A 25,644-nucleotide genomic window follows, 5' to 3' on the forward strand; every position below is an offset into this window, starting at 1 on the left:
GAAGAAACATGCCTCGCTCTCATCTGTAATCAAAATAAACAATAACAAAAACACGTCTTATCTGTTACCCCTCAGGTATGCCAGTAATGGAATGGGTGAGTCAGAAAGTCCCTGTGAGAAATTTCAACATGATTAAAGTCAGAAAGATTAAACTGCAAACGTTTGCACCTGTCATCCTTTCTGCTCTCTCTTTCACAGAGTCCCACCTCTAAAGTCACCTGCCTTCTCTAAAGCCACAGAAAAAATGACTCCTACCCACTTTCTCCTCAAACTACTCTCATCCTCCCTTTAGCTGCTCTTTGGCCATGATAATTATTTCTCTTTTACATAACAATGACTCTATGGATCCATCACCTTCTTCATCTCCCCAGCGGGAAGATTTCACGAGTACTTATCCCAAAATTGATAACGTTGTTAAATAATTAAATACCAAAGATGGAGGATAATCTTCTCTCATTCTCTTTTCATTAGAGAAGTCTTGGATCCCAACACATCATCTGATTGATTTCAGGTAGCCGGAGTGCCCTGCTGATCTCTTAAACCCAGTCAAAAGAGCCTGACGTTCAGCTTAAAATAACCAAGAAACTGGGGAATTTGGCATCTTTGTTAATTACAAACAATTAGGAAACTGTTGAGACGCTTGGAATGAAGCCGGTAATTATCAGTGTTTGCTAAAGCCAGCAGTACTATTGGACTGCTATTGCTCACTCTTAAGATTTTAACAAACCTCTAATCTGAAGTATTACACTTAAGTGCGCACTTGTTAAACAAAGGAATCTTTGAATCTGCTTAAAACAAGGTAGTATGTTGTGTAAAACTGCTCTGAAAATATTTGTGTTTCTATCCAAAAATATGTAGAGCTATGGCAATGTTTGACTTTTTTTGTTATACTTTTTGAAGATGCCTTCACATCCTAATAGTGCTTTTACTAAAACACAGGACCATAAAATATTTGGAAGGAATGCAATGATAGGATGTCCTTCTTGACTGTCAATTTATGTGTTATGTAAAAATGTAGGAAACTGATTGCCTTTAAGTTTTAAAACAAATAAATATATATTGAGATGAATTCACAACACTTATATTTACTTGTATAAAGTCAGGTTTTAAAGTGTGTATTCACACACCCTGCTCATAGATAAACAATCTACAAAAACACTTTGGCCCGGTTTCATAAGAAATGTGGAGATTGACATGAGGAGGCGTGGCTTTCTTTTCAAGCTTTCAAAGCTAGCTTTAAAGGGCTGGTTTCCCTTAAAATGAAAATAATCATATCATTCCAAACCTGTATGACTTTCTTTCTTTTACAGATCACAAAATAAGATATTTTCAAGAAGTTTAGTAACCGCCCATTATATGGACACAAAACCACAGAGACATTTCTTAAAATATCTTTTGTGTTCCACAATATATATAAAACTTATTTTAGGTTTTTAAATATCAGTCATACAATGGCCCACAGACAAACAGTAACTTACTCTGTTTTCTTATTTGTGTCAAGACAAAACATACAGAAACAAGCACGGTTGGTAAATTCAAGTTTTAATATCTCTTACTGTGCAATAAATTAACATTTAAAGAATACCTTATCAGTCACGTAAGGGTTATTTGTATTTATTATACATCAGCTAGTATATGCATAGATTTCATGTGACCTAATGCATGGAACAGCAGCATACTGGAATAACTCTATAGAGCATCTTCTATTTACTATGAGGACATTCTGAGATGAAATCTGTACAGAAGAGGAGACGGTGAATACAGGATGAATTTACAGGGTGTGTGGTAAACAAAGCTACAACAATAAAAAAAACTGGCAAAGAAGAGCATGATGTAAACTTGGAGACAATACTGTACTACCAAAAGCACGGTTTGTTCAAACAGCTAGCATTTTACATGAATCTAGAGTGTACAGTGTATGTGCAAAACAAAATTTCATCGAGCACACTTCGGTGTCATTCAGTTTCTCAATGTTTTTACGTGTTATTTTACAAATCCAGTAGGATAGACACACTTGTAAACATTTCTCAGGTGAGACAAAACCCTCATTAACTCGTACCCGGACGATTCATGTATAGCTAAAGAATATCATTGGGTGTTTTCACACTTGACTTACAAACTGAGAAATGAATCCAGTTTTGATCTGTTCACTTATCATGCACACTTTTGTTCCTTGTAACCTAGACCACTACAGTATATTCTCTCATACTATCAGAAACTATCCCCTTTGGGTTAAAGGCCCAGTGTATGAAATTTAGCAGCATCTAGCGGTGAGGTTGTGAATTGCAACCAACGGTTCACTCCACCCCTTCCTTTCGAAGCACTACGGTGGCTGACACAGAACTAAGTCGTCGCGTTTTTTGCTTCTTTGTCGAATAAGATAACGTATAAATGAAACACGCTCTGTAGAGCAGTTTGTCCGTTTAGGGCTACTGTAGAAACAACATGGCGGATTCCATGTAAGGGGACCCGTGGTGTATGTAGATAGAAATAGCTCATTCTTAAGTAATAAAACATAACGCTTTATTATGTAAGGTCTTTATACACCTCTCCTTATATTGCATTTCTTTCCTCCAAAAAACTACAGATTGGACCTTTGACATTCTGAAAAATGTATACATTGAATGCACGGTTTACTTTGGACAAAAGCGTCTGCAAAATGTGTAAATGTTCATTTCTTTACTTTGACAAAACATTAAAAGGCAAGCTAGTTATTCCCATAAGCTCCCATTTTCACAAAAAAACTATGACATTGCTCATACTCTGTGTATATGATTCTTTGTTTTTCTCACACAAAAATAACCGGCTTATCACCACAGCGTCACTGTGTGCCAACATCAACTATATAAATTTCTATTCACACAGCATAAACATGCTTAAAAAGAAACTGAAGTTAGTTCATGCCCCCAAATCACTTCAATTTCGTTTGCTTAAAAATGTCCAATATTGATTTTTGAGCATTACATAAAAGCCAAAACTCTCAAACAGCTCTCAGACCCCTGAAATTGACCAAGTGTGAAAACACCCATTAAAAAATAATATTTTTAAAATGGTAAACACCTCACAAGAATATCCATGATGTACAGTCTACATCTAAGCCAAAACATTATTCCAGATATCCGGCTGAGGGAATCTGGAGGTGGGAATCATCATGAATATCAACAGAAATATTAATACTATGAGACAAAAAATGTGAGTTTGTCTGAATGGCTCTGAATTCACGCACATAAGCAGGTTTCACAAGTACACCAAAGAAGAAATTCTCAATGCACTGGATCTCTTACAAGCAGCTTTGAATTTTTTAAGTTCATGTTTTTAGACTATTCTTAAAATCATTCTCTTTTTTTTAACAGCTTGACCGAGATGTTGAAAGATCAGAGAGCGAGATGTACCCCCCCATTAATTAATTTGCAGAGAACATTCAGACCCCTCTGCTATAGTGCAGTATTACAATAATGCCAATTCAATCAGTGTAACAGTATTAATAAACTCTCGATGACTCTATTGCTTACATCTTAAAATTATTTCAAAATCACTTCGGAATCTTAGTCACCATCCTTGACTAAAGCAGCAGTAACTATGGCGTTAAGGATGAAGTATGTAATTTTTTTCCATGCATAATGCTAAAATCTGAGATCTTCCACCGTGATTTGAATTTAAAAAAAAAAGTGTCATGTGACGTTTTCAAATCTGACGAAGCAAAATTGGCACAACCAATGGCATCAGGGGCGGGGCTATCCGATGGCGTGAGTGTTTGGCCCTTATATTCGGAAATTCCATCTCATGGCGCAGAAATTACACACTTCACCTTAAAGTAACTGTTGTTGTTGAAGGTCTTTTTGATTTGTAGTCAGTCGAGAGGCTTGTGTTGAAGCCCGCGGGCAAGGTTTAGCTCTCCGGGACTGAGGTGGATTACCAAACAACTCTAATTTCTCTTTGTTTTCTCACAAACTAATACTTCTGTGGTGCTGCTTCAGAAAGCTCTCTCTCTCTTTATCCCTCTGCTGTCTATCTGTCCCTGAGGCTTCATTCTCTGCGTCACTGCCTCTGTCCTGCCTCGAGATATTCGCCGCCTCTCTTGTAACTATCTTTCTATCTTCAGCCTTAAATCCTCTCTCGCTCTCCGCATCTCTCTCCTCTCCTATAATACTCCCGACATCACTCATGTCGCCCAGGTGCTCCACAGAATCGAACTTCTCTAGGTCAGAGGCGATGGTCTGCAGGCTAATGACGGACATGGAGTCTGACCCCGCCCTCTCTGTCCGCTCTCTGTGGCCCCACCCTGCCTCCCTGTGTTTCTCCACCCACTGCCTGGTCTTCTCTTGATCTGCCCAATCGTTATCCATTAAAGGATTGGCCACCACACCCCCATATGCCCCTGCCTGGATAACACCTTCGGACTCCGCCCCGATGGGAGAGCTCCGTCCCCCACGAGTTCTGTTGCGCTCTCTGGTGGCACGGATGCGGCCCCGTTGTGCGTGGATCTGCTCGCTGATTTGCTCGAGGTTGCGGAGGGCGATGGAATATCTGGTCTTCACCTTTGCCACCCGTACCTCCAACTGGACGACTTTGGACTTGTGCTCCTGCGCGATGATAAGCACATTTCATTATACAGTCACATTGGGACGATCATAGACTGAACACCACCTTTGCTTTTGGCCTTCACAGAGCACAGACCACAGAGCTCATATTATTAAATACCGTGTAACTGGTAGAGATTTTGTTATTGTGTGTGTACAGCAGTAGCAATATTTGCAGAGCTCACAGTGGGCAGAACGGCTTAACTTGTTTACACATGAGGGCAGAGAAACACTCAGCAATGAGAAAAACAAGAAGTCAGGACAAGACGATGATCTGGAAAGATCCTTTTAAAGATTAATCCTCGATTTATACCCCGAACTGACATTGACTAAACATCCAGATTAGGTCACGTGACAATTAGTGAATTATGTGTTGGCAAGACAACACTCAATATTGTAATTATAATAATAATAATAATAATATGTACTGTTTTGAGTCATTTGTTCTTTTTAGCAAAAGGCATACATAACGTGAAGCCATTTTCTACACTATTCCACTCGTGTATTATGAATAATCTTGAATCTAAAAATACACCTTGCATTCATAGGGAATTAAACTCACTAGATCATCCAAAAGCAGGCATTACCACATTTTATTTGCTAAAAAAAAACATAAATCAACATACTCAGAAGTCCTTGAAGATGTTCAAGACAGAGGTCAGTCTCAGATGCATACCTCTAAGATGTGGTTGAACTGAGCTTTGAGCTCAAAGTAAGGCTTGGACTTGATAATGACCCTCTTGAGAGCTTTTTGCAAGGTCTGCACACGCGCCTCCGCCTCCTGACAGTTCTGAGTGACGCGCTGGTGCTCCCTCTCGCTCCTCAAGCGCTCCTCTTCAGCTTCATTCACCTGAGGACATTCAAACATGAAACAATTCAAGAAAATATATTCCCATTAATTTATGCATCCTTCATGAGTTTGGGATTTAAAAATATTTTTGACTGCTTTAAAAGTATCGGTACTTTTGTATACTCTTTGATTTAAAAAAAACTGTACAATTGTTTTATCTTTTGTTAGTATTACGAGAATCCTCAGGGAACATAAAACTAATAAAATGAACTACTGAATGCATTGTCATTTTGGATGAAAGCAACTGCCCAATGCATACATGTAAAAGTAAATATAATGTTTTAATGCTGTTGACCTTTTTCATTATGTATTATTATATAATTTATTACAGACTATTTCTTCCAAAAAGTCGTCATGAAACAGAAGTAGCGAGGTTCTTCTTTTCCATATTGTGCCGTATATCCAAGTGAACTTCTGAAATCAATAATTGATTTTGTTCATCAAGAACTGAATGGATCGTTGTCAAACACTAATTGTTGATCGCTTATCACTGCGATCTTTTGCCGGGACAGGAAGTTGTCATGACAGGAAGTGAAGAGAGGTTGTTTCAAGGGAAGGATAATGAAGTGCATATGACGCAAGTCATTTTTAAAAAACACGACGATATATTGTATATAAAAGAGTTGAATAAGAGTTGTCAATTTCAATTTCATGGTGACTCTAACGTAACTGAGAATTTCAATGTAAATAGACTTTAAATGTGATCATAATTATATTTACAAATATGCAAATAACCTTTAAGATAAAGCAGTCTGCCCATTAGCATACTAGTTTGTGCTGTTGTTCCGAAACAGGATATTTTCACCGGCATTGATATCGACTTCAGAGACAAAACTTCAGAAAACAAAAACTCTAAAATGATTTAAGACTGGAATAGAGCAGCAATTTTACCGGCAAATAAAATATAAATGAAGACATGTAACCTTGATCTTTAAGTGTGGGTGTGCCAACATCAGCGTTATTGATCCCCCCCGACTGTGACAATCAAACCAAGGCTGGCATTACAATCCACGCGAACATCTGAAGGCGAATTAAGATTTAACACGTAAAATCTATCATTTGTGACAAGAAAGGATTGATTTTGAACGTGAATCAGGACGTGTTCTCAACCGGAGATCCTGACTTGTGTATCTTTAAGGAGAATTTCCTGGTGCCTGTGGCTGTAATTATCTCATTCAGCCGAGAGTGATGCTGAGTCACATACCTTGGCCGTGGCGTGGTTTAGCATCTCCTGCCAGGTAGGATCCAATGTGTTCCTGTCAGCCAATAAACCTTGCTCAGCTACATAAACCATCTCTCTTGCAGCCGTGTGCATGGAGACGGCTCGCTCGTACCTCAGCGCCGCCTTCTGGGTCTCCTGTTGAGCCTGTTGGTGAGTTCATCCATCATATTTCATATACAGCAATCAATCACTCGCTTCTCTAAACACTCGACCACTAGGGTGAATCGCATTGACCTCAGAAAAAGAAATAAAAGTGGAGGGGGGCAACAAATCTTTCCTAGGTTTACGTGAGGTCATATTCAGGCTTTAAAACGGCAGCAAGGGCGTGGCATGATTTTGCAACATTATTATTTGTGAAGTAAAAAGTTCTCTGGATGCGTATGCAGTTGAAATAACAAAGATGGATGATAGGAGGTGAGGATAATGAAGCTGTCAGCCAATCATAATCCAAGCAAGGTTGGATCTAAAAAACCATTTAGCTCCAAACGGCTGACCTGCTGTCAGCGAAAATTGCTGAGCACGGATCAGAACACCCGGAGCGATCGATAAAGTCAGGAACCGGGCTGTATTTCACTGGGATAACCTGCTGGAAATATGGCTGCGCTAACCGAGCGTGATTTCTGACTTGGTTTCATACGAGATGCTCGTTGATAAAGATTTATTCATATGTCTTGGAAGGAGTAAAATAACTGCTTGGGATGTTTGTGGGGTTACGTGGGCAACTCATGTTTTGGAAGCAACGTTATTTCAGAAGCTAATCAAATCTGTAAACGTTTAAGCAACCCACTTTCAGATGCAGTAAACATACTTTACAGGTTTTACTGTTTGTAAAAGTCATTTTGTTTGTTTTTCTGACTTACTTCTATCTCCACTGTCTGAACGAACCAAATTGACATATAAGAGGTAAGTACTTTAATATGGGAAGCAAACACTAGAATTATTTTGGGGTAAGTCAGTTTTCTACATCACCATATAAGAGCAAAATAAGCAGAGAAAAAGTTCTGTTAATACAAAACCCCCAACAATGTAAAGACACCAGCAGATGTTAAAAATGAAATGTCTGGCATTTTGTTTCATTCTGAGCACAAAGAGTATTTTGAAGTTCCGCCTCCGGCCTCCCACAATCTCCTTTCTAAATGTTAACAGGAAAAAACAAGTGAAAGTACAAAGTGCTAATAAGCTTTGAAATGACATAACACCTGCATCATAACAATACTGTATATTAATAAGAAACAGTATTGTTTTCGAAACTAGAGACCATTTATGAGTATCTGCTTTGACAAAATCAGGAAGGACACTTGGGTCAGTGTTCATGCTAGTCAGCTCATCCACACGCTAACATTTTTACATTTTTCACGGGACGGGCTAATGACCAAGTCAAATTTTCAATTCAACGTCGGTTCAATTGCTTTCAATTACTCTCTATGGCCTCGGCTAAGCGATTTTCATCGCTTCAATTACATATTCGAAATTGGCTGCAAAATGTGCTAATGAAAAGTGATGTGCAAATCGCATCTTGTGTTACCAGGGGTTAATCACATTAACACACTCGCTCTTTTACCGTAAAGACCACTGCGCTCAGAAATGCCTTTTGGTCAGCAGGAGGATATTTCTCAATGATGAGAAACTGGAAATTAGTCAGCGAACACAAAAATGAAAGATGTTACATACAAATGTAACACCGTGTTCATCTGCTCTCTAACACACACACACCTCTTTAGCCAGTCGACGGGCTTCATAGTATGGCCTGGCTTTCTCGATGCAGGCTCCCAACTGAGAGCCCTGAGCGTTGAGCTTCCGTGCAGAGTCTGTCAGAATCCTCCTGTAGCTGGATCTCGCCTCCTGAATGAGTGTTAGAGAAAAAAAGTAAACATAAAGCGTAATGAGTATGAAATATAAACAACACATTGTAGAACCAAGCAGTTCTGGGCACCATTAGCTATCAATGTTGATACAATGACAATGGTAGTCAAAAGTGCACCAGAACTGGTTGATTTCCCACATTCTTCAAAATATTTTCTTAACTATTCAACAATAAAGCATTTTTTCGTACAATGGTAGTCAATAGTGGCCAAGAACTCAAAATATTCATTGTTTTCTCAAACAATTTATTTATAAAGCAGTGCACAGTTAAAACCACATAAACAAACCTATTGTTTTGCTTGGAAGACATTTATTAACCAACTGGAGTCAATTGGATTAAGGCCCGGGTCTCGGGGGGCACTGCCCCCCAGATTTTTCTAGGGCCCCTCAAAAGACTGACACTTAAAATAATACAAAATTAAACTTAATCCTTTTTTGTATTTTGTATTAAATAACTGTCAATTTAATCACAGGAAAATAAAAATATAAATGCAATGAACATTGAATTTATATCTACCCAACCAGAATATGTGATTGCTCACCCCAGTTGATCCGACCCAGCATCGGGCCTGTTTGATTACTTTTATGAAAAAATGAACGGATGGAGCAAATAAATAACTATTTTTAAACATTTTTGTTTAACTGAAAAAGAAAGTCACATACAAATAGGCCTATTTCTTTAATTTTATGTAAAAATTAAGCAATAGTTAATAGAATTTAATGATGAAGGAAAATTATATATATATTGCATTACATCGGCTACATCACTCGATGTAAGGGATAATCAACGACTACCCATGCATTAAAGGATTTTAACGCACAACATTGGAGGACAAGAACCACCCGACGCGAAGTGCATGAATAACCTTTAATGCACAGCTAGCCGTGGGTTATCCTGCTTATACCATGGTCATTTGCAAGAAAATGTTAACAGCGTAAATTTAGATCAAACAGGTGTTTTCGTCAGTTCATTTCAAATGTTGATCAAACTCACTGGAAATACGTGTGGATTAAACGGTTTTAATGCACACCTTCCAGTCAAACAGAATCAACTATTCAAATTCTTGGTATAAACTAGAATTAAAACATGGCAAAAGCACACACATCAAGTTAAAACGGGTGCTCAACCAAAAACGAATCAAATGAAGAATATATACAAAGTCAGCACACCAAAGCTCCAGAAATCTCAAAAATCCTTTTCTTGCTTTCACAAAGCATGTAATGTTTCGAGCACACATGATGAAGAGCATATAATCTGGCATAAGCAATCGTCATTGACAAACAAGGTTAAATCACTACAAGCACTGGCAACAGCCTGAAATCATTTCTGTTCAACTTTGAAAGATTTACTTTTGTAGCTTCTCAAAATGTAGTGTTGCAAGACCTAAAGTTACTGTCAAGGGCCTTAAGCTTTGACTCATAGCCTTTATGTCAAACATATTACTCACATCCAGCTGTAGTTCCAGTCTGTTGATCTCATCACTGGCCTGGTTCAAGTGTTCCAGCTCCTCCTGACCATTGCAAAAAGGGAAGGAACATAAAATGCATTCATTGCCATAAAGAAACTATTAAATCCCAGATTATGGTATACACACTTTATTATAAACATGCTCATATGTTAAATCACTGATTAAAGTCCCATCACACGTTTCCTGTTTCACACTAAACACACACTTTGCTTAGATTGACAATGACCATGATAATGCACCTGTCAAACCTCCATGTTAATTCTGTGTTCACATTTTATTACCTGAATCCTGGGGTCCAGCTCTTCCTCATATTGCTCTTCATCTTCCTCGTACTCTTCTTTTTCTTTCGCTGCCGTTTCGCTATTCTCCTGCGTGTTCTTCACAGCTTCGTTTCCTCCATCCCCGCTCCTGTTTTTCGGGGTCGCGTCTCTCTCTGCAGCCTCCACCCCGGTGGCCTCTTCTCTCCACTCCCCTGACTCGGCTTCCCCGGATCCGGGGGGATTCTCACGCTGCCGCGCCGGTTCCATCCGTGGCCTTGAGAATGACCCGTTGTGCTCTTATTTTTATCACAATATTTAAGTGCTTAAATGTTTCCCATGCCTATAAATACATATTTATTCGATAATCTAACGACAAAGCGCCACATAATCGGTGAATGAAGGTGAGGTAAACGGAGCGGACGTGATGTTTGCAGCGCTCGAGCTGACAGCGCAGAATAAAGCGGGCTGAACCGTTAGCTTCACGGCTAGCGGCTGTTTACCATCAGCACCAATCGCAGTCAGTTCAACGCATCATTCAGCTCTCACGCAGCCACCGGCAGCTTCCGCTGTACACACGTTTCAGCTCAGGCTGTCTTCTTCTCTTGCCAGCTGTTTTAGTCCTGGAGGAGCTTTTAAATTGCCATGGAAACAATGGTTGCCGCCTAATCTGCATATTTTGTGGAATTTAATGTTTCCCTGTCAAAACAATTATAACGAATAAATCTGGCATCTCTTTGAAGCAGCGAAAAAGATAACTCTGAACCGTTATTTGTGAAGTATAGAAGATCATTATTTATACCAAATTTTGATTCAAAAATAAATATTTTTCGAGAACCATTCCCAGATAGCACATATATCTGGCTTACGTCTATTTGACGTCTGCTTTTACATCTGCAAGACATCGACAATACATAGTTTGCTCATCTGCAATACGTCTCGGAGACGTCAGAACGTCTGTAATACGTCTGCTAAAGATCTGGAGATCTGCTGCGTGAAAACATCTTAGAAAGAGCAGCTTTACATCCATTCTAAATCATAAACATCTTACAGACATCTTCTAGATGTCTAAATTATGTCTGACAGCAGACATCTCCGAGACGTATTGCAGATGAGCAAACTATCATAGTTACTATGTATTGTAGATGTCTATGTGTGCTATCAGGGTTACGACTTGAAAATGAACTAGTTTTTTTTAAAGTACCCTAAATAACTATATAGTTAAATGTATTTTTTGCCAGTTAAACTACAGTAATGTAATGAGACACAACACCGATACCACATACAGTCATGGCCAAAATTGTTGGCACCCCTTAATTTTTTCCAGAAAATCAAGTATTTCTCACAGAAAAGTATTGCATTAACACATGTTTTGCTATACACATGTTTATTCCCATTGTGTGTATTGGAACAAACCAAAAAAATGAGGGAAAAAGCAATTTTGACAAAATGTCACACAAAACTCCAAAAATGGGCTGGACAAAATTATTGGCACCCTTAACTTAATATTTGGTTGCACACCCTTTGGAACAAATAACTGAAATCAATCGCTTCCTATAACCATTAATTAACTTCTTACACCTCTCAGCAGGAATTTTGGACCACTCTTCCTTTACAAACTGCTCCAGGTCTCTCATATTGGAAGGGCGCCTTTTCCCAACAGCAATTTTAAGATCTCTCCACAGGTGTTCAATGGGATTTAGATCTGGACTCATTGCTGGCCACTTCAGAACTCTCCAGCGCTTTGTTGCCATCCATTTCTGGGTGTTTTTTGAAGTATGTTTGGGGTCATTGTCCTGCTGGAAGACCCACGATCTTGGACGCAAACCCAGCTTTCTGACACTTGGCCCTACATTGCGACCCAAAATCCTTTGGTAATCCTCAGATTTCATGATGCCTTGCACACAGTCCATGCATCCAGTGCCAGAGGCAGCAAAACAACCCCAAAACATCTTTGATCCACCACCATATTTGACTGTAGGTACTGTGTTCTTTTCTTTGTAGGCCTCATTCCGTTTTCGGTAAATAGTAGAACGATGTGCTTTACGAAAAATCTCTATCTTGGTCTCATCTGTCCACAAGACGTTTTCCCAGAAGGATTTTGGCTTGCTCAAGTACATTTTTGCAGACTGTAGTCTTGCCTTTTTATGTCGCTGTGTCAGCAGTGGGGTCCTCCTGGGTCTCCTGCCATAGCGTTTCATTTCATTTAAATGTCGACGGATAGTTCGCGCTGACACTGATGCACCTTGAGCCTGCAGGACAGATTGAATTTCTTTGGAACTTGTTTGGGGCTGCTTATCCACCATCCGGACTATCCTGCGTTGCAACATTTCATCAATTTTTCTCTTTCGTCCACGTCCAGGGAGATTAGCTACAGTGCCATGGGTTGCAAACTTCTTGATAATGTTGCGCACTGTGGACAAAGGAACATCTAGATCTCTGGAGATGGACTTGTAACCATGAGATTGTTGATATTTTTCCACTATTTTGGTTCTCAAGTCCTCAGACAGTTCTCTTCTCCTCTTTCTGCTGTCCATGCTTAGTATGGCACACACAGACACACAATGCCATGACTAAAGCAACTTCTCCCTATTTTGTCTGCTTTCAGGTGTGATTTTTTATATTGCCCACACCTGTTACTAGCCCCAGGTGAGTTAAAAGGAGCATCCCATGCTTGAAACAATTTTATTTATTCACAATTTTGAAAGGGTGCCAATAATTTTGTCCAGCCCATTTTTGGAGTTTTGTGTGACATTATGTCAAATTAGCTTTTTTCCCTCCGTTTTGTTTGTTTTGTTCCAATACACACAAAGGGAATAAACATGTGTATAGCAAAAAATGTGTTAATGCAATACTTTTCTGTGAGAAATACTTGATTTTCTGGAAAAATTTAAGGGGTGCCAACAATTTTAGCCATGACTGTACATCTATCTGGCTTACGTCTATTTGACGTCTGCATTTGTATTGTAGATGTCTTGCTGATGTAAATGCAGCGTCAAATAGACGTAAGCCAGATGGAGTGTGCTATCTGCATTTATGAGTACTGTGGTAAAAACATGCTTATTTTTTAAGGGTTGTCAATGTGACATCGTTATTTATGACAAAATGTCACCACCCATATTACTGTAATAGTGCATAAATGTTTGGAAAAACTGTATACATAAATACAACACAAATTGCTTTTATACATAATGTTAGTATTGTTCCTTTTTTATGGTGATAAAATGTAAAATATATTATTGCAATTCATTTCAAACATGCATAAACATGAACAGGTATCATAAAATAAGCTTTATTTTCTATTCTTTTAATTCTGTAACGATTTAACAAGATTCATCCACTAGCACTGTTATTTACCCTCAAAGCATAATTCCCATTCTGTGAATAATCATAAGGAAGCGCTTTATTCCTGCCTATTACTTGTAGGTAAAATGTAAACCTCATGGACTGAATCTCCATGTTATCAAACAAGAGAGAAGCGCTTATAAAAAGTATTTATTTCAGTCCATTGAATTTAGACACAAACATGTAATCTAGCAAGAGCAGAGGATTACAAAAGCAAAGAATGTCAATAAGGTTGTGATTATGTACATAGAAGCAGTCTTGCAAATATCAAAGGTGTTATGATATGTGTAGGAACCAAAACATTTTGGATCTATGGTTGGTTGGTTTGTCCTCATCAAAGGTCCACCAAGCAGTAATTATGTCACATGAAAGTGAATAGTGGATTACTGTCATTCTCACTGTCTTGATAAATAGTGTGTTCTTGTTTTGTTCTCATGTATGACTCTTCTGTCTTTTCCAGAATCTCTTAACCTCGCTGTGTCCATGTGGCGACACCACCATTACCCTGTGAGCCGGGTTTTGCCACACCAATACACCCAAACCCTATAAGATAGAAGTTTTACAGTCAACTCAGAGTAAATTAACTTTACACAGTAAAGATTGCAGGTTGTTACATACAGTATCTCACAGAAGTGAGTACACCCCTCACATTTTTGTAAATATCTTATTCTATCTTTTCATGTGACAACACTAAAGAATTGACACTTTGCTACAATGTAAGATAGTGAGTGTAAAGGTTGTATAACAGTGTAAATTTGCTGTCTCATCAAAATAACTAATCACATAGCCCTTAATATCTAAACCGATGGCAACAAAAGCGAGTACACTCAGTGAAAATGTCCAAATTGGGCCCAAAGTGTCAATATTCCAGCACTGCCTTAACTCTCTAGGGCATGGACTACACCAGAGCTTCACAGCCTGCCATTGGAGTCCTCTTCAACTCCTCCATGACGACATCACAGAGCTGGTGATGTTAGAGACCTTGCGACCCTTCACGTCGGAGGATGCCCCCCAGATGCTCAATAGGGTTTAGGTCTGCAGACCTGCTTGGCCAGTCCATCACCTTCACCCTCAGGTTCTTTAGCAGGGCAGTGGTCATCTTGGAGGAGTGTTTGGGGTCGTTATCAAGTTGGAATACTGCCCTGCGGCCCAGTCTCAGAAGGGAGAGGATCATGCTCTGCTTCAGTATGTCACAGTACATGTTGGCATTCATGGTTCCCTCCATGAACTGTAGCCCCCCACTGCCGCCAGCACTCATGCAGCCCCAGAACATGACCCTCCTCCCACCAACATTCTTGAGTCTAGGCAAGGCACACTTGTCTTTGTACTACTCACCTGATTGCCGCCACACACGCTTGACACCATCTGAACCAAATACGTTTATGTTGGTCTCATCATACCACAGGACATGGTTCCAGTAATCCATATCCTTAGTCTGCTTTTCTTCATCAAACTTTTTGCGTTCTTTCTTGTGCATCATCTTTAGAAGAGGCTTCCTTCTGGGACAACAGCTCTTATCTCCACTTCTTTGGTTGACCATGGCGAGGTCTGTTCTGAGTGAAACCTATCCTGTTAAACCACTTTATGGTCTTGACCACCGTGCTGCATCTCCGTTTCAGGGTGTTGGCTATCTTCTTAAAGCCTAGGCAATCTTTATGTAGAGCAACAATTCTTTTTTTCAGATCCTCAGAGAGTTCTTTGCCATGAGGTGCCATGTTGAACTTCCAGTGACCAGTATGAGACAGTGAGACCGATAACAGCAAATTTACACGGTTATACAAGCTGTACTCTCATAACTTAACATTGTAGAAAAGTGTAATTTCTTCAGTGTTGTCACATGAAAAGATATAATAAAATATTTAGGGGGCGTACTCCCTCTTGTGAGATACTGTAAAACAGTTAGTAAAAATAAAAAAATTTAGTCATTTACCTGAGCTCTATCTCGCAGCACTTCAAAATCAGCCTGGGATAAAAACTGGTTGTATAATACTCCTGAAAGACAAAAAAGGAGTTAAAGGGGGAAAATAAGCAAATGCAAATGAGAGATAATTCTTCATATACACTAAATCTGTCAAAAGTTTTCGGACACCTGAGTGAAGTGTTTCTCATTATAAAAAACAAATTGAATCTGAAGGTGTTTGCACAAATGTCTGAAATTAGTTAAGTAGACAAAAATATGTTTCTGCAAATATCCCTTTTTTTTCTCAAGAGAAAACAAACATTTTATTAATATGATTACTTATTAATATATTTTTTAAATGGATAACAGAATAATGAAGAAAGAACAGCTAATAATAGCACAGGATATATGGGAATTCCTTTAATGTTGTTTAAAGAGCATCTCAGGCTAAGACCTCAAGAAGCTGCTTGATAAAATGACGAGAAAACTAATTCTAGTCAAAAGTGACTTCACTGAAGATCAAATATAACATGTATTCATTTCTATTTTTTACTTTTTGTAGTTACAACATAATTCACATAGTTCCCTTTGTTCTATTTCATTATTTTGATGAGTTTATTATTATTCTAAAATGTAAAAAAAAAAACATAAGTGAGTAGGTGTCCAAAAACTTTTGAACGGTAGTGTAATGTTTCTTAGTCTTTCGGAAGTGGTGTCACAAAAACTCTCACATATATGAAATCCATAATTAAGACTTGTGCATAATGCATTATTTCATATCTGCATATAGATAGTTTTAAAGGTACCTTGATCAAACCTTATTTCAATGCAAAGAATTTAATGAATACAATCTTATTTAACATGGAAGTGATGGTATATCACTAACATGCTGTTATATCAAAATGGAAGCATTTTCATTTGCTCTAGTTACATCTACTCATTTAAATAATACAGAATAATGTAAGAGAGAAGCATTAATGTACCTGAGGGTAAATGCAAATATGAAACAGGTAGACTAGATTAACTGTATATAAAATATGTATACACTTTAGATTTGTATTATTTTATAAAGTGCTGATCTTGCTTAAATATACACCCAAGACACTCACCCTCAGTGAACTGCAAGCGATCTTTCTCGAGCTCCCACAGTCTGATCTGATCTGTGATGGTTGGGGGGAGTGCAGGGGTCTAAAACACAGATGGAGACACAAAGTGCGTTCACATACAGATTAAATGTTTGCACAGCAGTATAGAATATTCCTGATAAGCATCACAATATTCTGCCGGGAGACACCTGAGGGACATCTAGACCTAAAAAGGCAAACTAACAGGATTAATTGGATTTTAAATCAATAGGATTAACAGGGTTTTACATTAATTGAATTTTTAACATGTTAAGTGTTTATTTCTTTCAAAACAAATCCTCCAGCTACCAAGATTTATCTGATACTACACTAAACCTCCGGCTACCAAGACTTATATTTAACTATGCCAAGTAGCAAGCATTTGCCCATGAACAAATCTTCTCTCATTTAAATAATTTATATGTTTGGGTACCTTGCCATGTAATAAATAGATGCAGAGGATGCAGAATAAAGCAAGCTCTTTATAATTACCTGTTTAACCATTACAGGGTGAGCTCGGGTCCGTAAGAAATGAATAATCTGAAGATGACAGAAACAGTCGAGTCATTAAAGAGATAAACTCATAAATGGAGCAACAGCATCTGTGTGCATCTCTCTCACCTGCTGTGCAGTAATGCCGTTTGCTATGGCCTGCTGCACTGATTCTCTGGTTACCTGAGCAACCACCACATTAGGAAAGCGATACAGCATCTCGCTAAATAGAGCCACGAGTGCGATCTGAAGTTCAGAATCTATCAGACAAAGGGAGATGGTTTTACTGATGTTATACAGAGCAATGAACACTATAGGTTGTAGACTCGTATGTGTGGGTGCACATACTGGTGTAGGCGTATACACGATAGTTGGTTTCTACGACAATGAAGCCTGTGTCTCCTGTTCCTGGTGTAGCTCCAAGCGCAGAGGAAGCGGAACCAGAGGAAGGGTTTGCCGTGATGCCTGCAGCTAGAGTTATGGCCAACCTTGTGGGGTAATACCTTCTGGACTTTCTCTGTGATGTAGACAACAATGCAAAATAGTGACTTAAAAGGTAAAAAAAAATTAAATTCTGTTCTCATTTACTCAGCCTTAAGTTGCTTCAAACCTATATAAATATTGCTACACTGCACACAAAAGAAGATATTTGGAAGAATATTTGTTCTGGGGCACTACTGACAACTATAGTAGGAAACAAAACTAAGGTACACTGTAAACCCGAATGTACAAACAAATTAAACAGTTCAAGTTAGTTTAACTTAATTTCAACAAGTTAACCCAAGAAGATTGAATTTCAGTTCCCATCATGCTTTGCGTGAGATTGAATTGGGAGAGTACATTTTGAAATTAAGTGTTATTTTAGATATTTGAAAGGAATGGGCCTCATTATGATGAATGTTCATTTATCTTGGATATTTAGAAGAGTTTTTTTTCACTTTTGGGTTACCACCGTTCAGAAGAGTGGTGCTTATGCTTAGGTAGTGGGAGGCGCAATGACAGTCATGTGTGTTGCATCACTCTCTATGAAGGCGGTTTGTTAATTGTTGATGCAGCTGAAATATTTAGGTTGACTTAAGACCTTTCTTTTCTTTAACTGTAAATAAAAGAGTTACTTTGCTAAATGTTTAAAATTAAGAGGAGTTAACAACAGTACAACCAACTCAAAACTTTATAGTTCTGCTTACTTAAAATTGGGAACATCATAACTCAAAAGAGTTTCCCAACTTATTCGGGTTTAAAGTGTAGTCAATAGCGCCCCAGAACTATTTGGTTTCCCACATGGTTCAAATTATGTTTCACAGAACCAAGAAATCTGTTCCAATTCGAAAGAGCTTGAGGGTGAGTAAATGATGATGGAATTTTCCTTTTTGGGTGAACTGTCCCTCTAACCTCGGGTGGGTCCAATATTGCATCATCAAATCTACAAGTTGTGGAGAACAAAACTAGACGTACAGCCACGGGAAAAATTCATAGAAAATGAAGAGGCTGCTTGAGAAAATGGCAAGAGAAAATTTCTCCAACTTTTAGGCAAAAGGTGAATACATTGAAGATGCTAAATTATAACAAGTTTTATTTTATGGTTTTGATATTTTAGTCGAAACATACACCTCATAGTTCCCTTTGTGTTATTCTACAGTTTTGATGAGCTTCTAAAATGGGGACAAAATAGGTATAATAAGTGAGAAGTGTTCAAAAACTTTTGATCGGTACTGCATTTTTATGTTAATCCAACGGATTTATAGTTGTAATATCATACCAACTGTATCATAAAAGTAATGAGTTTTCTACATGATATCAGACCTTTCTTTGGAAGACCAGGCCAAACTCTCGTAGATGCTGCAAAAATGTGAGCAAGGACTCACTCATGCCCTCCACAGAATAGTCCTGTTTCAAAGAAATAACATTGGTCAAACTACAAAGTAAAATCTTTAAACAAAGTGAAGAAAATAGCAAAAATGACCTTGTGTGCCTGTAGCAGAATGGAGCTGAATATTTTAGCTAATTATGATACAAAGTAAAGCCTTTGATATTCGAGTCAAGTTATCCTTGACACTCTAAAGCAAAACTCACCCGACCGAGAGTGGAAAAACTCAGCTGGAACAAAAAGGAAAGAATCTCCACCAGGTCCATACCTCTTGACTGTGAATAAGAGTGTGAGTGTTATAAAAACATTTCCAAACCCCACTAGCTACATAGATGTATAAACAGCACCTTCCATCAAATCTGAACATGTAATCCTCTTATGATACATTTTATGAGAAGATATCTAGAAATCACCAACCTGTGCGGTTTTGAGGTACTGCAGGGTGAAGTACCAAAGCTGAGAGGCCGTGTCCAGCAGCAGAAACTGAAACCCTGCCGATGTGATACATGGAGCCTCTCCAGGTTCACTGAGAAATATCAAGAACATTTGGTCCACGGATCTTATCTGACCTACTTTGAAGTATTTTATAACTGCAGTGAATGTACCTCCTCATGAGCCCCGCTTGGTTGAGCAGCTGGGCCAGATCCTGGCTGACGGCGGCGCTCGGTGAGCCCACCATAAAGTGAAGGATGACCTCCCAACGCTCCATGGCATAGCGGTCGAGACTCAGCACATCTCTGCCATGTCGATCAGGACCGAGACTGCTGCCATCATCCGCCCATGGTTTCCCACTAACAAGGAGAGAGAATATTAATCTAGCACAATTATGCGAATATGCATATTGGTGATGTATTCCCGTCTCGTTCCTCACCCGCCTAGCAGTGCTATCCTCAGGTTGTCTTTAAACACAGGGTTGAGCACAAAACCCTGAAGTCCACCCTGAAGCTGCTGGCTGTGCCAGAGCCGTAAACCAGTTAACACAGACACACACTGATCGTGATCTCTGGAAAAAGCAGACAAAAGTGATACGTATAAAAAGATTATATATCACAGTACAGACAGCTATCGTGCGATACAAACTTTGTACTTACTTTTGGCTGTCTTTTTTAACCCACAGAGCAACTGCGGCCTGTGGTAGGGGGTGGTCTAAAAATAGCATCCGCATTACATAATTTTTCCCCAGCGATGGAAGTTCCCTGCACGCAAACACAGGACAATGAGCCAATTAGCATCAGTCATTGACTGTCCTTAGTTTCACGGTTATAAAGTGCACTCAGAAAAGAATATGGCTTGAAGCGACATCCAACTTTGGAAAAACACTTGGTCTCGGAGGCCATTATACGACACCGTCGTGCAACTTTTTGAGTTTCAGTATAGCCAAAACAATATGATGGCTTCCGTACTTTGAGCTCTGTCTGCTCGACTATGAATTAACGTTTCGACAGCAAAATGTGGATTTGGAGCACCAGTAAGACCAGCGGAGACACACTATTTACATTCGCCAAACTTTAAACACACATGTACGTCGACCAACGGTATTCGTGCCTGATCAGACAGATCGAGTCTATTGCCTCATTTGAATTGTTTTCAGTTGGCAGGGAGAGTTTTGTGCACTGCTTATGTGCGCCAGGCGCCTCGCTTTTCTGATGCCTGCTGTGTCTCGCGTTTTAGGAGGAGCGCTCTGAGTGCCCGAAGTTGAAAAAGCTAAACTTTGAGCAGAAAAGCGCTTGACGTCAAGTATGCTTTTTCCATTATCCAATCGAATGAGTGGAGAGGCGTCCATTGTGGCAACTAGTGGTCGACCGATTATCGAACTGGCCGATTATCGGCGTCGATATCAAATATTTAGCCGATAACCGATATCGATCGTTTTCAAAGTCGATTTGCCGATAAAATCATTTAATTTTGAAATGCGCTATTTGGCTCGGATGCAGCCAAGGATTTAGTGAGAGCAGTCGGAACACGTCACTCTAGTTTGTTGCCTAGAGTAATGTCCGCCCACTGCCCCTCTGATTTGTTGGGACTAAGTCACATTGTCGGGCCAATCAACGCGGGAGGCTGCGGAACAGAAAGTGTTTTTCACTCTCACACCGAAAGCGCTGCTTCGGGTTCATGCTCTCTGAGGTAAGGCAGCATCAGACGTTGAGATAAATCTCAATCCACTACACTGAATATGCAAAACACTTCAATTTAATTTAACTTTTCAACAACATACACAATAAAGCTGTGAAGGCAATTCAATCATTTACACTTATTATATAAATTCAAATTGTGCTAGTTAATCCAATGATGAGCAAAATGATAAATTGAATAGTTCTAGTATTGTATGCAATTTTTTAGTCATCAGAACATATTTTTTCCCATAAATAAATATAATTTATTCCTTTCAATTCATTTGTTCCTTGTAGTTTTTTACTGTGTTGCTTGTGGTTTACAAAATGTTCACAGAATTCTGCTGGGTGCTCCCTTCTTTCTTTAGTTATTATTAATATAAGTGTTATGATTAAGATTTCTCAGTCAGAATTAAAAATCTTTCAAAAGTTTCAGAGCCTGTGTTCTTAATTTCTATATAAATTAAAGTTTTACACCATATATATATCGGTTCAAAATATCGGCTATCGGTCCAATTCACATGGAAATAATCGGTATCGGCCTGAAAAAAATGTATATCGGTCGACACACCGTATATGTTTATGGTTTAAACAAACCATTTGCGAATATTGTGCAAATATGTCCTCCAAACATCACCTTTGGCAACTGCATATAAATGTATGTCATTGCATTATTTGATTGATTGACTAGACATTTTATAACAACTTCAAATGTTTTAGTTGTTTTATTTTTTAACCAGGAGTGTTCAAGGTATTCAAAATAATTATTTAGTTGACAAATAAACTAATGTGTCCTATGGTGGGACAGCAAAAACGGTTTATTGTATATTTATTTACGGTTTGTTTTACAAATTCTTGCGATGTCACATTTTAGGACACATGTACAGTATATTTGTATACTACCCAAGTTTATCTGAATATAGGACCACTAATAATTGACCAAAAAGGTCAATTATTAGATTGACTTTGGACATGTTTTACTTACTTCTGACACCCAGAATATGTTGTGTTTCGTCTAACTTCACACAGTAAATATTATTTTATTACTTAAAAACGAATAAACATTTTGAAGTATTTTAATGAATGCAAATTGCATATATTTAGGTAAATGTATGCACATTATTTCAATATTTATGAGTCACTATTAAACATTGAAGCAGATGAACCTGTAGACTGCCAGACATGTTGCTGGATGATTGTAGAGTCTGTCGAGTATTTCTGGACTCAGTTCCTTCAGATACTCGTGTAAGTTTTTACACTGCAGCTGAACGCGAAGCTTCATCTGGAAAAACACAGCATAGTATTGTTCAGATGATATGCTATAGATCTGACAATTTTATTGCTAACGTTAACAAAATGACAGTAAGTGCAATACCATGTTACAGTGGTGCAAAGCATGTTACATTAAACACTACGAGGTTTAACGTTACAGGTCAAGCGATTTTAATAACGTCAACACTGAATATACAATATAATGTGGAGCGTCTGATACACCCTAAACACTCCTATTCAATGCGTCACTGAAACATCTAGGCGCAAATATCTCCTCCTTAATACACATTTAATGTAGTAAATTTGCGCTCACCTCGTTTTACTTTAATAAACGAGCACCATTACTTTCTTTCTTTACTGTTGTTCTATGCGTTCACCAGTGAAGCCATGTTGAATGATCACATGATCACCAATTTGGCCCGTCTGATTGGCTAGTTTGCTGTGGATAGGGAGGGTCTTCTCAAATCCATATTTTTTGTTTTTTATTTAGTTATTTACAGCAGTATGTATGGAAACTGTATTTCAACTAGAATTAGAAGGTCATGAAATAAGGATTAAATTTTATAAATTATTTTCCGATTACTAAATGGTTACTTTTTTCACCAAAGAGTTTTGCGTGATAAAAACTCTAGTCATTTTCTTTCAATTTATAATATATTTTCAGTAAGAATATATAAAAACACATGTTTACATCTTTCATTTTCAGGACAAACAGATATAGTGACCCGTCACCATCATGAGTAGAACAGAACTTTATTGTCATTGTTTGGGGAATGATGAAATACAGTTTAGCAGCTCTTTAAGATTGTACAGTTATACAAATATAATATAGGCTACACAATTGAATGTCAGAACAGCCAAGACCTACATACATAAACAAAGGTATATATCTACACAATAATATAAAACATATAAAGTGTAGTGCAGTGACATTGCAAGTAAAGCAATAGTGCAGCAGAGTCATATAGGGGAGGGTTATTATTGCGCCTTGATAGGAGTTTTTATTGCACATTTTAGTTTGGTGTGTAAATGATTATGTATTTAAGCATCTTACTGCTTGGGGATAAAAACTAGAAACTGTTTTTCAGTCTGTTGGTTATTGTTTTTTATCCGTCTGTACCTTCTCCCAGAAGGTAAGTGGGAGAACAGATGATGTCCAGGGTGAGCAGGGTCATTTGAGATGCAGCTGGCCTTCTTCTGAAGTCGGCCAGTGTAGATGTCATGGAGTATGGGCACTGACATACCAGTCACACGCTCAGCTGCCCTCAATAACCTCCGCAGATCCTTCATGTTCTCTTCTGTACAGCTGGAGTACCATACCGTGCAGCAGTAAGTAAGCGATAGAAGTTGGTCAGCAGGTTTTGAGGCAGCCGAGCGTGTTTACTTGCTGTCTCTGTTGGGCTTTCTCCACCTGCTGGAAGATGTGTCTGGACCAGGTGAGGTCGGCCGAGATGTGCAGGCTGAGAAATTTAAAGCTCTTTACCCTCTCTTCCTCCTCTTTGTCTGCAGAGGGCGGAGTGCTCTGTACGTTTTGATTTCCTGAAGTCCAAAATAATGTCCTTGGTTTTGCTGATGTTTAGTTCCAGATTATTGTAAGAGCACCACTCTGTGAAGTGCTGAATCTCCTACCTGTAGGCTGTCTCCTTGTTATCTGATATCAGCCCCTGCTATGGTGGTATCATCACCAAACTTGACAATGGTCCTTGTGGGATGAATGTGGGAGCAGTCAGTGGTGATGAGTGAGTAAAGGAGGGGACTTAGAACACACCCCTGTGGTGTTCCCGTGTTCAGGATGGATGATGTAAGGTTTGCCAATCCTGACTTCCTGGGGTCTGTTACTCAGAAAGTCCAGTGTCCATTTGCACTGAGAGCTGTCGAAGCCTATAGGCTCTCTAGGTTTTGAGCCAGTTTATGGGGAGCAACTGTATTTAAGACTGAACTGAAATCCACAAATAGCATTCTCACATAGATGTTTCTCCTTTCAAGGTGAGTGAGCACTGTGTGGTGAGCTGTGATGACAGCATCCTCTGTTGATCTGATTGCTCGATATGCAAATTGGTGTTTATCAAGGTCAGCAGGGATGGCAGATTTAATATGAGAGAGAATTAGTCTCTCAAAACATTTAGTGATGATGGGGGTTAAGCCGACTGGTCGATGATCATTAAGGCAGTTCACTGTGCCTTTTTTCGGAACCGGAATAATTATAGCAGACTTCAGGCAGGTTGGGAGTCTAGGGACAATGGATTGTAGGAGCGAGAGATTGAAAATTGTGGTGAATATATCCCTGCTAGCTGGTCTGCACAGGTCTTTAGGATTCTTCCTGTGACTCCATCTGGACTAGCTGCTTTTCTCACGTTAATCCTGTGAAGGGTGGATCTTACTGCTGCAGTTGTATGGGGTTGTTTCTCTCTGGCAATGCAGTGTGGACTTTCGTCACTTCGTTCTGTGTTTAAAGACTGTGTTTAGATTGTCTGGCAGTGTTTTGTCTGTGCAGCTAGCCGTCCTTTTAGCCATTGAGAAGTTTTATCTCCTGCCACACACATTTGGAGTTGCTGTTAAAGTATTCCTCTATGTGCTGCTTGTACCTGCCTTTTGCTTCCCGGATGCCGTTCTTTAGTTTGCTCCGGGAGTCTTTGTAGGCCCCATGATTTAAAAGCAGCATCCCGCGTTCTAGGCAGGGTTCTAACCTTGCTGTCAAACAACGTTATTTTGGTTTGGGAATACTTTCACAGTCCTCGTCTCAGCACAGAAGTTTATGTAGGAGAGAACAGCTGACGTGTGTCCCTCCAGGTCTGTGTCTTCAAAACAGACCTGCAGGGCTGCAGTGGCTTCTTTAATCCATACTTTGACTGACTTTCTGGGTGGTCTTTGTGTGCAGAACAGTGGTTTATACGTTGGTAGGAGGAACAGAGACAGATGGAACATTCACTTAGACTCCATTGTGAAAAAGGGCCAGCAGAGGTTGCACTTTCTTCAACAGCTACAACAGAAATTACTACCCGTTTATTTTTCTGTGTAATTTATTGTTCCACTCCTAATGACCACCTCTCTTTCTTTTAATTATAGATGTTTATACTGTAAATGGGCAAGTCTGTACATAAATCATCTGTTCCAAATATTATTGCACATTATTGTTATTAGTGATATTACCATAGTAGTATTTTACTTCTTTATACATGCCAATTGTTCTTCCAGTATTTCATGTGACAAGTAAGTACCAAGTGCTTAAAAAAATCCCAATACAAATTCCTTGTGTGTTTGCACACATTTGGTCAAAAAAAGCGAATTCTGA

The 25,644-nt window shown here is 38.9% G+C and overlaps 2 protein-coding genes across 2 annotated transcripts; both read right to left on the reverse strand.

Annotated features, from left to right (window-relative positions):
* Window positions 1-1,525: 1,525 nt before the first annotated feature.
* On the reverse strand, window positions 1,526-10,832 carry sh3bp5lb (SH3-binding domain protein 5-like, b). Its single transcript, XM_056741989.1, has 6 exons — window positions 10,266-10,832; window positions 9,964-10,026; window positions 8,366-8,494; window positions 6,635-6,796; window positions 5,257-5,430; window positions 1,526-4,583 (listed from the first exon to the last, which is right to left on the reverse strand). The coding sequence occupies exons 1-6, from the start codon at window positions 10,509-10,511 to the stop codon at window positions 3,945-3,947; spliced, it is 1,413 nt and encodes a 470-aa protein (XP_056597967.1). The 5' UTR covers window positions 10,512-10,832; the 3' UTR covers window positions 1,526-3,944.
* A 2,891-nt stretch (window positions 10,833-13,723) lies between these two features.
* Window positions 13,724-22,752, reverse strand: gtf2h4 (general transcription factor IIH, polypeptide 4). Its single transcript, XM_056740791.1, has 14 exons — window positions 22,666-22,752; window positions 22,247-22,362; window positions 20,061-20,165; window positions 19,841-19,972; window positions 19,575-19,760; window positions 19,387-19,495; window positions 19,176-19,244; window positions 18,906-18,989; window positions 17,451-17,619; window positions 17,232-17,362; window positions 17,103-17,150; window positions 16,596-16,674; window positions 15,517-15,578; window positions 13,724-14,129 (listed from the first exon to the last, which is right to left on the reverse strand). Exons 2-14 carry the CDS (start codon window positions 22,360-22,362, stop codon window positions 14,019-14,021), a joined length of 1,401 nt encoding a protein of 466 aa, XP_056596769.1. The 5' UTR covers window positions 22,666-22,752; the 3' UTR covers window positions 13,724-14,018.
* Window positions 22,753-25,644: the final 2,892 nt, after the last annotated feature.

The sequence above is a fragment of the Triplophysa dalaica genome, chromosome 25 (genome assembly GCF_015846415.1).
Source record: "Triplophysa dalaica isolate WHDGS20190420 chromosome 25, ASM1584641v1, whole genome shotgun sequence".
Taxonomy (NCBI): domain Eukaryota; kingdom Metazoa; phylum Chordata; class Actinopteri; order Cypriniformes; family Nemacheilidae; genus Triplophysa; species Triplophysa dalaica.

Bases quoted from the DNA above. Each gene is read 5' to 3' on its own strand.
- sh3bp5lb (XM_056741989.1), bottom strand. From the start codon at position 10,511: ATGGAACCGGCGCGGCAGCGTGAGAATCCCCCCGGATCCGGGGAAGCC. The intron at 6,797-8,365 runs GTGTGTGTGTGT...ACTCACCAACAG, and splicing joins CCCGTCGACTGGCTAAAGAG to GCTCAACAGGAGACCCAGAA. The intron at 4,584-5,256 runs GTATGCATCTGA...ATCATCGCGCAG, and splicing joins AGTTCAACCACATCTTAGAG to GAGCACAAGTCCAAAGTCGT.
- gtf2h4 (XM_056740791.1), bottom strand. From the start codon at position 22,362: ATGAAGCTTCGCGTTCAGCTGCAGTGTAAAAACTTACACGAGTATCTG. The intron at 19,496-19,574 runs GTACATTCACTG...GATATTTCTCAG, and splicing joins CAAGCGGGGCTCATGAGGAG to TGAACCTGGAGAGGCTCCAT. The intron at 17,151-17,231 runs GTGAGAGAGATG...TGTCATCTTCAG, and splicing joins ACGGCATTACTGCACAGCAG to ATTATTCATTTCTTACGGAC.